The following is a 12,503-nucleotide window of genomic DNA, read 5'->3' on the forward strand; positions in this document are numbered from 1 at the left end:
ATTTGTAAATATGCTGATGAGAATTAAGGATGTCCCATAGCTTCTGTTTTCTTTGAAGCGAAGGCAAGGCCAATAGCCAAGTAGGAGGAGACGGTTGGAGAAAAGAAGAGCTTTTTTGAAATCACTGCTATGGAGAATTGGCGAGAAAGCTGAATAGGGAAATACAGAAAGATTGCAGGTTTTCAGAGTTCTATTGAGGCAGAAATAGTGATATAAATTTTATGGATTGCTTGGTTTTCTTAAGCAGCATTTGGCAGTACAAGTGTAAGATTAGTTCAGGATTGGGTTTGGGTGAGGGGATTCCCTCATGTAGATGTAATGGAACAATGTAGCAATGGAACTTAGGATATTAGCAGGGAAGTGACTGAACTGACACCAAATTTTTTATTATGTAGAGAGGAAAATAAAGACAGGACAGAGATATTGGAAAGAAAATTAGAGAGAGGGGCTGAAGGAACCAAAAGCCTGGTGAGGTCAGAGAACAGTTTGTAGTAGACGTAATAGGGAGAAAACTGCAGGGATAAAGGAATGTGGTGGAGAGTGGGATGAGAGCTTTTCTTGGTGATGATAGAGCCTAGAGTGAGCCATTGTCATAGGACCCAAGTGGAGTAGAGGTATAAGGTTGTCGGCATTGAGGAAGTCAAGGAACTCAGAGGCTGGCCCAGATGTGAGTTGTAGTGACTGATGTCTGTGAGGATGTTGAACATCCTTCTAGGAGAATATCAGGACTTGGGGATGGAAAGAAAACTGTGAACCACATTGCAGTAACAAAGGAGTGCCAGCAATCATTAGGCAAAAAAAGTGTTCAGGAACAGGGACTGTTAGAGCAGGCTCCAGGAAAAACGGTCTGCATATAGCATCCATGAAGAGTGAGGGAACTTCAACCCTATATCCCCACATGCAGCTCTAGGATGCTTGGGTAGAAGATATGGTGATTAGAGGAGGGGAAGTAAGCGTAGGTGTGGTTGCAGTTCAGTCTGGAGATCAGGAAATCAAAGGGATTAGCATGAGGGTCTTTATATCCTCTGAGAAGAATTAGGCCTTCACTGTGGTTTTCCTAATTATGGTTTAGTGACATGGGTCTTCTTAAACTCTAACATATCTCTCAGTCCCTACTTTATACATACAAATCCTTTCCAACCTGCCATCTACTATGCATTTGTTCTTTTCCCTGGCATTCTTTTACTTGAAGTATGCCTTCCTTGTGCAGTTTTCCTTCTTTTAGTTTTGCTTCTTATATTCAGACTGTAGTGAAATTTATTTTTTAACTTAATTGTATTGATTATTTTTACTTATAAAAATAACATGCTTTTTATTTTTTAAATTTAGAAGATAAAAAGTACAATATAAAGAAAATAAAAATCATAAAGTACTATGCCAAAATTTTTATAGATTTTTCCTTCCAGTCTTCCCATGCATATACACTGAGTGGCCAGATTATTATGAGCTATGAACACATAATAATCTGGCCACTCAGTGTATATCCTATATAATAAAAGGCTAATATGCAAATTGTCCCCTCGACCAGGAATTCAACCAGCAGGCAGGCCGGCCAACTGCCCATGTCCCCTCCCCCATGGCCAGGCTGGCCGGACCCTACCCATGCACGAATTCATGTACCGGGCCTCTAATATATATACTGAGTGGCCAGATTATTATGTGTTCAGAGATCATAATAATCTGGCCACTCAGTGTACATTCATAAATTTAGTTGAGATCATATGGTATATTTAGTCTTGATCTGGTTTTTTAAATTTTTTTGGTTAATCATCACCCAAGGATATTTTTTCCATTGATTTTTAGAGAAAGTGGAAGGGAGGGAGGGAGAGAGAGAAAAAAACATCAATGTGAGAGACACATTGATTGATTGCCTCCTGCATATGTCCTGACTGGGGCCGGGGATTGAATCTGCAACCCAGGTATGTGCCCTTGACCAGAACCTGACACCCTTCAGTTCACAGGCTGACGCTCCAACCACTGAACCACACTGGCCAGGGTTGGCCCTATTTTTATTTTTTTTAAGCTTAAAAAATAAAGGGCTTGCCTTGGCTGGTTGGTCCAATTGGTTGGAGCATGGTCCCGTACACCAGAAGGTTGCTGGTTTGATTCCTGTTCAGGGCACATGCCTAGGTTGGGTGTTTGAATTCTGGTCGGGGTTGTACCAGAGGAAACCAGTCAATGCTTTCTTCTTTCTCTCTCTCCTGAAAAAACTAATAAAAACATATCCTTGGGTGAGGATTTAAGAAAAATAAATGATTTGTTCTACTTTCTTAAACTCTTTGAATGCTGCATTTTTATTCATAATAATGTATCATCTTGAATAGCAACATAATACTTATTTCATCTTTTTCTTGTTTTCCCTAGTGGGTATTTGGATTGTTTCTTCTTTTCCACTTAATGACTATCTCTATATCATTTAAATATATATATTGATTGATTGCAGAGAGGAAGAGAGAGATAGAAACATCAATGATGAGAGAGAATCATTGATCGGCTGCCTCCTGCACGCCCCACACTGGGAATCGAGCCTGCAACCCAGGCATATGCCCTGACCGGGAATTGAACTGCAACCTTTTGGTTCATAGGTCAACGCTCAACCACTGAGTCATGCTGGCTGGATTCTCTAAGTCATTTTAGTCTGAGTTATAGTTTATTTATATTCACTTGAGAACAGAAACTTGAAAATGGGTCAGAAAACAATATGGACATCTTTAAGATTCTAGTATAATCTTTCTGGAAAGAAATTTGTTAGTTTAAGCTAGTTGGCATTCCCACCAGTATTTGTGTTCTTTTCTGTGACTCTTGCGAGTGTGAGGGAGGAAGAAACTTTACTCTAACCCAGGTTCTTTCCACTGGTCTAATAACTAAATTTATCTGATACAGATTAATAAGAGAAAATAACCAAATTTAATTACATGTCTATGCATGGGAAATTCACATACTAGTACATGAGAGAGTCAGAGACCCCACGTGAGAGGTTCAAAGACAGAAAGAGAAAATTAGATATATGATATCCTGAGCTAAGGATGTGGTAGGTACCTTGAGGTTTCAGAGAGGAGGAATGTCATTGCAAAATGATAAGGAGAGTAGATGTTCAGTAATTAGTAGTTTGCCCTGCCATATAGATGGGTCAAAACATTTTTTTTCTGGTGATAACTCTTATTATGGGCAAGGCCCCTAATTTAAATTCTGGTGTGCTTGCAGGGTCTTGATTGTCTTCAGCTCAAAATAATTCACATGCCAAAGTGGCACATTTTGGGGAGGCTTCTTGTGAACCCCTACCCCAGCATTTCAAATGATTGATCTTTTCTGATTTGGAAAATAAAAATGTTATCTCATATTCCTTTGATTAGTGGGGATGGTCAGCACTTTTCATGTATTTCCTTAGTTGTTTGTTTTTCTCTTCTGTAAATTATCTGTTTAGGTTCTCCAGGTTTTTCAAAGTTGGGGTTTTAATGTTTTTCATACTGATATATGAGTTCTTGTTTTAATCTTTCTCTTATTTATGACAATTTCCCTCACTTTATTTCTTTTTTAAAAACAGACTATTTTTAGATTAGTTTTAGGTTCACAGCAAAATGGAGCAGAAATTATAGAGCTCCCAAATACTCTCTTCACTAAATATGCACAACCTCCCCCACTATTGACATCTGCCACAGTGGTCCTTGTTGAACCTACATTTTGACACATCGTTATCACCCAAAGTCCATAGTTTACATTAAGGTTCACTTTTGGTGTTGTACATTCTGTGGGTTTGGGCAACTGTATAATGATATGTATCCCCAATTATATCATCATATAGAATAGTTTGGCTGCCCTTAAAGTCCTGTGTGCCATGTATTCATCCTCTTTCTCTTTCCTAACTCTACAACCACTAATCTTCTTAGTGTCCCCATAGTTTTGCCTTCTCAAGAGTATTATACAGTATGTAGCTTTTTCAGATTGGTTTCTTTCACTTGGTAATATATGCATTTAAGGATTCTCCTTATGGTAAGAGTATGCTTAGTTTTTATAAGAAACCACCAAACTGTCTTCCAAAGTGTGTGTACCACTTTGCATTTTCATTAGCAATGAATGAGAGTTCCTGTTGCTCCACATCCTCACCAGGATTTGGTGTTGTTGGTGTTTTGGATCTTAGCCATTCTGATAGGTGTGTGGTGAGTGGTATCTCATGTTTTAATTTGTAATTTCCTAGTGACATATGTTGCTGAATATAGTTTCATATGCTTACTTGCCATCTGTAAATCTTCCTTGATGAGGTGTCTGTTCAGGCCTTTTGACCATTTTTTAAATATGTTTTTACTAGAGGCCCGGTGCGCGAAATTCATGCACAGGGGAGGGGGGGTTCCCTCAGCCCGGCCTGCATCCTCTCACAATCCGGGACCACTGGCTCCTAACTGCTCGCCTGCCTGCCTGCCTGCCTGATTGCCCCTAACCCCTCTGCCTGCCTGCCTGATCGCCCCTAACTCCTCCCATACTGGCCTGATCGCCCCTAACTCCTCCCGTACTGGCCTGAACGCCCTAACTGCTCCCCTGCTGGCCTGATCGCCCCTAACCTCTCTGCCTGCCTGCCTGATTGCCCCTAACCCCTCTGCCTGCCTGCCTGATCGCCCCTAACTCCTCCCATACTGGCCTGATCGCCCCTAACTCCTCCCCTACTGGCCTGATCACCCCTAACTGCTCCCCTGCTGGCCTGATCTCCCCTAACCGCCTCTGCCTCATCCCGCACCCGGGACCCAGGATTCCCTCCTCCGGCTGGTCACAGGCACTCAGGACCTGGGCTTCCCTCCCTCTGGCCGGCTGCAGGCACTCAGGACCTGGGCCGGCTTCACCCAGACCGGCCACAGCCTCAAGGGATCGGGACCACGGGGTGGGCAGCTTGTCCCTCTCCCGGGCCGCAGCCTGGCTGGTCCCCATTCCTCTCTCATGAGCTCATTTGTGCCTGGCTGGTCCCCATTCCTCTCTCCCCAGTATTGAGTGTCTGAGCCATTAAGGCATGACGGCGTGATAGCGTGACGACCACTTGCATATTAGCTCTTTATTATATAGGATTGATTTTACAGAGAGAGAGAAAGGGAAAGGGAGAGAGAGAAACAAACATCCCTGAGAGAGAGAAAAACATTGATTGGCTGCCTCTGCATGCCCTCCACTGGGGACTAAGCCTGCAACCCAGGCATGTGCCTTGACTGGAAATCGAACCAGCAACCTTTGGGTTTATGGGATGATGCTCAACCAACTGAGCCACACCGACCAGGGCTTGACCATTTTTTAAATTGCGTTAATAGTTTTCTTATTGAGTTTTAAGAGTTCTTTGTATATTTTGGGTAACAATCCTTTAGGAGAAGTGCCTTTTGCAAACATTTTCTACTTATCTATGGCTTCTCATTTTCTTGACATTGCCTTTTGCAGAGCAGAAGTTTTAAATTTTAATGAAGTCTAGCTGATTATTTCTTTCATGAATCATGCCCTTGGTGTGGTATCTACAAAGTCATCACCATACCCAAGGTCATGTAGATTTTCTCCTATGTTATCTTCTAGGTTTTGTAGTTTTACATTTATATTTAGGTCTATGATCCATTTTAAATTAATTTTTGTTAAGAGTGTAAGGTCTGTTTCTAGATTTGTTATTCTTTGACACTGTATGACCATTTGTTCTAGCACAGTTTATTGCTCCATTGTATTGCTTTTGCTCCTTTGTCAAAGATCAATTGACTATATTTATGTTGGTCTGTATCTTGGCTCTCTCTTCTGTTCCACTCTCCTATTTGTCTTTCACCCAACCACACTGTCTTGATTACTGTTGCTTTATAGTAAGTGTTGAAGTACAATAGTGTTAGTTCTCTAACTTTGTTCTTCAGTACTGAGTTGACTATTGTCAGTTTTTTGCCTTTCTCTATTATAAACTTTAGAATAAGCTGGTCAGTATCTATAACATAACTTGCTAGGAGATTGAGATTGTATTGAATCTATATACCAAAATTGAAAAGAACTGACATTATTAAGTCTTCCTTTTAATGGACATTATTTTTAATTTATTTCTTTTATATTTAGAATCATTTGTGTGTATTTTTCTATTGTTAGTTATTCCATTTTTAACCTTTGTGTTTTCTTATGTTGCCTCTATGTTTTTCTTCCTCATCCTGAGCTCACATAAATATTTATTCTTTTTTAAAATGTACATTCAAACATTTAATTCTTCAACTGAATTTTATTTTGGTCTATGGAATGAGGCAATGGTCTGACCCCCTCTCCCCAAATACATATTTTCCCAAAAAACCATTTCATATTCATTTATCAAGAATAGACACATATACATATACAATAATCAGCCTTCCAATCTGTTTCCTAATCCTATGGAGGGAATTGTATATTTTCCCAGTTTTGGATTATGGTCAGATGGGAATATGGTCAAATCTAGTATGGCTGCACCTTGGAAAGGCCACTTGCTGGACCCATTTCCCTGTTAGGCATGGTTGCTGGTACCAGAGGCAACTCCTGGGATATATATTAACCATCTGCATGTCCCTACCCTTCCTCAGGAGAGGCACTACCATATTGAATTACTCTCTCGGCTGTGAGGCCCATGAAGATAGGACCTATGACTGTATTGCTCTGCAGTTGTTTCCCTCAGTGTAGGGCACAAAAATCTGAATAGATGAATGAGCCACTATTAGTTGTGGAAATGTGCCACAGCCCTTTGATATGGTTTGAGGTGGAATTAAGGTTGAGGACAGCTGTATAATGTCTGTTTCGAAGGGCACTATACAGTCAACCTACCATTTTCATATTTCTCATTCTGAAGATGCTAAAACTGCACATAGCAATCACCTTTTAAAAGGACCTAGCTCTCACCCCCAGAGATGCAGTCTGACATGGGGATTTTTTAAAGTTCTTTGGGGTAATTCTAAAATGCAACTAAAGTTGAGAATCACTGCTCAAAAAAGTTTGTTCTTATTAAGTCTTATTTATATGTATATGAAGATTCAATTTAGTAGTTGGATTCCTGGGAAATGTACATATCAGACTCCTAAAAAATCATTGGTTCTGTGTGCACATTTTAATAGCTGGGAAGATTTTACCCAAAATACTCCTTTGGTGAGTATTTGAACATAGTTAAAATAATACAGAATTTTATCTAACATGGCTCTCTATTTTCCAGGTCAGCATGGATTCCTGGGTCATTCTTATTCTGCTTGTCAGTAGTCTGATACATGTCAGTGCCAACAATGCAACCACAGGTAAATTGTCATTTAATCAGGCTGTATTCAGAGTAGAATTTTGCTTTAAAAAAATATTAAAGTTTTACTTAAAAGTAATGGTAAAATAAGTGTCTTTGGAAATCTCTGAGTCCTAGTGAATGCTCATCATTGTGGTATATACCATACTACATGCTATGACATATACCATATACATACTTGTTTGAGTAAATAAAAAGGTAATGTATTCATTCCTGAAAAGTACAAAAAAAAGTTATTTAAGACCCTATATATTAATTCTGAGGAACTAAGTAAAGAATCCAGTTTCTTCCTTCCTTGGACTAGTAGTAAGGGTTTGTAGAAAGGGTCCAGCACTAGATAAAGTGTGTGTGTGTGCGCACACTTTGACTGGTGTCCAAGTGTTTGAGAACTTATTAAGACTTGATATTTTGTGCTATTAGCTTTTAAGCTATCACATTCTTTGTGTGATGTTTCCTTATTTTCTTGATGTTTATAGCTTCACCTACAAGATCTAATGAAGCATCAGTAGCAGAGTCAGTAAAAGAAGAGATCAAAACTTCAAATCCTACTTCTTCAGTAACTTTTCCTGTGACACCAACTTTCAGCCCAAATCTAACTCTGGGACCAACCTATGTAACCACTGTCAATACTTCAGATTCTGAGAATGGGACCATAAGAATAGAAAGCACCAATTCTGTAGTTACTACAATTTCACCAAATGGAACATGGCTTCCAGATAACCCGTTCACAGATGTCAGAACAGAATCTTGGGAAGGAAATTCCAGCACTGCAGCAACCACTCCAGAAACTTTCCCTCCTTCAGGTACTAGAGATGGTTTCTACTTGTTCTTTCTTTTGCTATTTTAGTTTATTCACCCTTTATTATTTTTTTGTGTGTTTTCTAGCCATAAAGTTTCTCGAAATAAGTAAAAAAAGTAATGAAATCTAGATATAGGGAACACTCAGTAATGTCTGATTAAATAGGGTTAAGAGGAAAGAAGAAAGATTCTGGAGGATGTCCTGCTTTGCATGGGTTCCTGGTTAGATTGGGGAGGTTTAATCATGTTTAAAGGTAGAGAAGAATGTTGAAAATATAAGAGAAAGCGGGGAGCTAAATGATTATGCAAGAGACTGAAGATGCAGGTATACAGAGGTGAGTAATAGCATTATCCCTGAAAAGAGTAATCTATGGAGACCATGGGAAATAAAATGGGTCTGGATGTCCTAGGCAGTTAGATATGGAGTGGGAGACCTGTGTCCAGGGGTGGAGTTAGAGGTGATCTCAGAGAAACAGTTGAGTTGCAGTGCCAGTTTGTTCAGGGCTTCAGCCCAGCCTAGGCAAAGCATATCAACAGAAAGTTCTCAGAAAAGGAAATATAAACGATCCTTTCAAATTTGAAAAGATGTTCAACCTCACTCAGTGAAATGCATATTAAAGCTATACTGAGCCTTGGCCAGTGTGCCTCAGTTGGTTGGGCCTCATCTCTCTCTCTCTCTCTCTCTCTCTCTCTCTCTCTCTCTCTCTCTCTCTCTCTCTCTCTCTCTCTCTCTCTTTCTCTCTCTCTCCCCCGCCCCCCTCTGAAAAGCAATGGGAAAAATACCTTCATGTGAGGATTAACAAAACAAAAAACTGGCAAATACCTCCAGAACAAAGTTAGGAAACAAAAGCAGGCAGCCTTGTCTTGTACTGACTCTAAGAATGGTTTTCTGTTAAACATGGCTTTTCTGACTCATTTATAGAAGCTTTTTAATGTTAGGGAAATGAGCCCTTTGTTTACCTGTGATAAAACTACAAATATTGCCCCCTAGTTGGTCATCTAGCTTTTCTGCATTGCAGAAATTATCATTACCAATTTAGAAAATTTTTTAATTAAAAATTTATCATATTCAGGATTTGTCATTTTATTCCTGTTTCAAAGAGCACTTATGTCACAAATGGGTGTTAAATTTTGACAGTTATCTGTTCAACATTAATGAGTGAGATCTATATGATTTTTTTATTTTTATCATGCTATGATGAATCATATTAACAGATTTTCTGTTTTTGAATTCTTTACATTCCTACAAAAACAACTGTATTTGGTTGTGTTGTATTTTTCTTCAATGAATTGTTGTAATGTGTTTGATAATTATTTTATTTGGGATTTTTTCCATTGATATTCATAAGTTATTTCCAAATGAAATTGATCTGTGTGTTTCCTTTGTATTTGTGCTACATTAGTTGTCAGTATTTTGTTTTGCTTCATGGAAAGAATTGAAGTTGACCTAGAAAACTATGCATTTCATTCATATTTTCAAAATTATTTGAATGGATTTGAGGAAAAGTCATCTCTTAAGATCAATTTCTTATATAGCTATGAATATTTTATATATATATGATTTTTTTCTTGCTTAGATTGGCTAACCATTTATCTGTTTCATGACTCACTGCTTTTTTTCTTCCAAAGAACTTGCTATTATATATTTATTAGTTCTGTCTTTTTCACTTTTTATTAATTTCTTTTTTATTCTTATTCTTTTTTCCACTTTTCTTAGATTTATTTTGTACTTTTTCTGTCTTTCTGAATTGAATGCTTAATGTATTTAATGCTGTGAATTTTTTTATGAGTATAGCTTTAACCATCCTATCTAATAAAGAGGGAATATGCTAATTGATCATCACTCTGTCACAACGATGGCTGCACCCACAGCTGAGGCCAAGCTCCCATAAGGAGCCTTAACAAGCAATCAGCAGGGACCTGAGGCTACGCCCTCCCCTGCCCCCGTGGGGTTTGACAGGGGACCTGAGGCCACGCCCTCCCCTGCCCCCGTGGGGTTTGACAGGGGACCTGAGGCCACGCCCCGTGCCCTGGCACCAGGCTGGGGGACCTGAGGCCATGCCCCCTGCCTGGCAGGGCTTGACGGGGGAACCTCAAGGTGCGCTTCCTGTCCTGGTGCTGGGCTAGGGGACCTCAGGCTGCTCCCCCTGCCCCAGTGCCAGGCCGGGGGACCTCTGACAGCACCTCCCACCAGGTGGAGCTTGACAGGGGACTTCAGGCCGCACCCCTCACCCCAGCACCAGGCCGGGGGACCTCAGACTGCACCCCTCTTCCCAGCGGGGCTTGACGGGGGACCTGAGACTGTGCCCCCACCCCAGCACTGGGCCAGGGGACCTGAGGCTGCACCCCCCTGCCTGGCTGGACTTGACAGGGGACCTCAGGCCATGCCCCCCACCCAGCGGGGCTTGACAGGGGACCTCAGGCTGTGCCCCCCACCCAGCGGGGCTTGACAGGGGACCTCAGACCATGCCCCCCACCCAGTGGGGCTTGACAGGGGACCTCAGACCATGCCCCCCACCCAGTGGGGCTTGACAGGGGAAAAGGTGCACCCCCAGTGCTGGGTTGGGAAAACTCAGACCACGCCCTCCACCAATGGGGCTTGATGGGGGACCTGAGGCTGCGCCCTACTGCCAGTGGGGCTTGATGGGGGACCAGAGGCTGCGCCCCCCCCTCTTGATGCTGGGCCGGAGGACCTGAGGCTGCGCTCCCCCACCTGGCAGGGCTTGATGGAGGACCTCAGGCCATGCCCCCCATCCAGCGGGGCTTGATGGGGGACCTCAAGGCACGCCCCCCGCCCTGGTCTGGGCTGGGGGACCTCAGGCCATGCCCCCCATCCTGGCACCGGGCCAGGGGACCTGAAGGCTACACCCCCTGCCCAGCGGGGCTTGACAAGGGTGGGACTGGCCGGGTCTGGATCTAGCCCAATGCGGGTCTGGGTCTCACGCGAATTTGAGGCGCATGTGGGTGGGCGGGGACTTAACTCTGGGTCCCGTGGTGCACCCCAGACTCTGACAGGAGGAAGATTTTCATATATATTTTACTAATTTTCTTTCATCTCTGACACTTCTATTATAGAGAAAGGGCAAATAGCAATATTAAATTATTTTCTCTAATGTGCACGAATTTCGTGCACCAGGCCACTATATCCTATAAATGTTCTTGTAACTAGTTGTATAAGTTAGGGTGCAGTCTAAACTACTTTGACAAAGGCACAGCAAAATTAAGTGACTAGAGATAGATAGAGGACTTTGCTTCCTCGCCTAGGACCAAGTTCCTGTATTCTTGTGGCCCTGTCATCCCAACAAAATTTCCCTCATTTGTTTGGTTAAAGATGGCTCTCATCATTGGGTTCTGGTTTCAGCCCCTGGAGTAAACAGAGGCAGTGGGAACACACAGATATTTTTTGCAAGGGATGTGACCAGATATTGCCTTCATCAGTTTCACACACATCCCACTGACTGAATTCCTTATATGACTACACCTAGCACAAAGGAGTCCTAAAAATGTAGTGTTTAGCTAGATAGCTTTGTGCTCAGCTGAAAAAACAAACAAAACAAAAATGGGTTCTGGCCTGGCTGGAATGGTTCAGTTGTTTGAACCTTGTCCTATTCACTGAAAGGTTGCCTGTTCGATTCCCAGTCAGGGCACATACCCAGGTTGTGGGTTCAATCTCCCATTGTGGCACCTATGGAAGGCAGCTGATTGATGGTTCTCTTTCATATTGATGTTTCTCTCTCTCTCTCTCTCTCTCTCTCTCTCTCTCTCTCTCTCTAAGCATGTCCTCAGGTGAGGATTTTTTTTAAAAAAGTTGGGTTCTGTACCAAAGACAAGAGATTGATATTGGGAGAGAGTTGGTAGATTTTGCCACAAGACTGATTGTTTGTTTGTGTTAATTCTAACCTGAGGATATTTTTCCCATTGATTTTTAGATAGAGTGGAAGGGAGGGGGAGAAACATAGAAAGAGAAACATTGATGTGAGAGAGACACATAGATTGGTTGCCTCCCTCACATGCCCTGACCAGGGCCAGGTATTCAGCCTGCAACCGAGGTAAGTGCCCTCGATCAGAATCAAGCCTGGGACCCTGAAGTCCATGGGTCAGTGCTCTATTAACTGACCCAAACCAGCCATGGCTATTGTTATTTTTTAGGTATTTTGCAATTTGGTTTTGTTTTAAATTTTTAAGTGATTCCTTATTAATTTCTAGTTTCATTTATTTAAAAAATTTTATTGATTGATTTTTAGAGAGAGAGAGAAACATTATTTTGTTGTTCCACTTATTTGCCCATTCATTGGTTGATACTTGTTTGTATGTGCCCTGACTGGGAATTAAACCTGCAACGTTGGTATATCAGGACAACACTCTATAATCAACTGAGCTACCCAGCCAGAGATTTTAATTTCTAGTTTTATTACATCACTAGGGGCCCAGTGCACGAATTTGTGCACCTTCAAAGGAACTGTGGGCG

General features: G+C 41.6%; 1 protein-coding gene across 4 annotated transcripts in view; it reads left to right on the forward strand.

Annotated features, from left to right (window-relative positions):
• PTPRA (protein tyrosine phosphatase receptor type A) overlaps positions 1-12,503 on the forward strand; it is a 167,992-nt gene that overhangs the window by 95,218 nt on the left and 60,271 nt on the right. For all 4 annotated transcript variants that reach the window (XM_080686389.1, XM_080686386.1, XM_080686387.1 and 1 more), the window contains 2 exons: positions 7,160-7,238; positions 7,714-8,040. In XM_080686389.1, the coding sequence (XP_080542515.1) occupies positions 7,166-7,238; positions 7,714-8,040 (400 nt within the window). In that variant the 5' untranslated portion in view covers positions 7,160-7,165. The remainder of the gene's footprint in view (positions 1-7,159; positions 7,239-7,713; positions 8,041-12,503) is intronic.

Source organism: Plecotus auritus (genome assembly GCF_963455305.1).
Source record: "Plecotus auritus genome assembly, chromosome: 8".
NCBI classification, from domain to species: Eukaryota; Metazoa; Chordata; class Mammalia; order Chiroptera; family Vespertilionidae; genus Plecotus; species Plecotus auritus.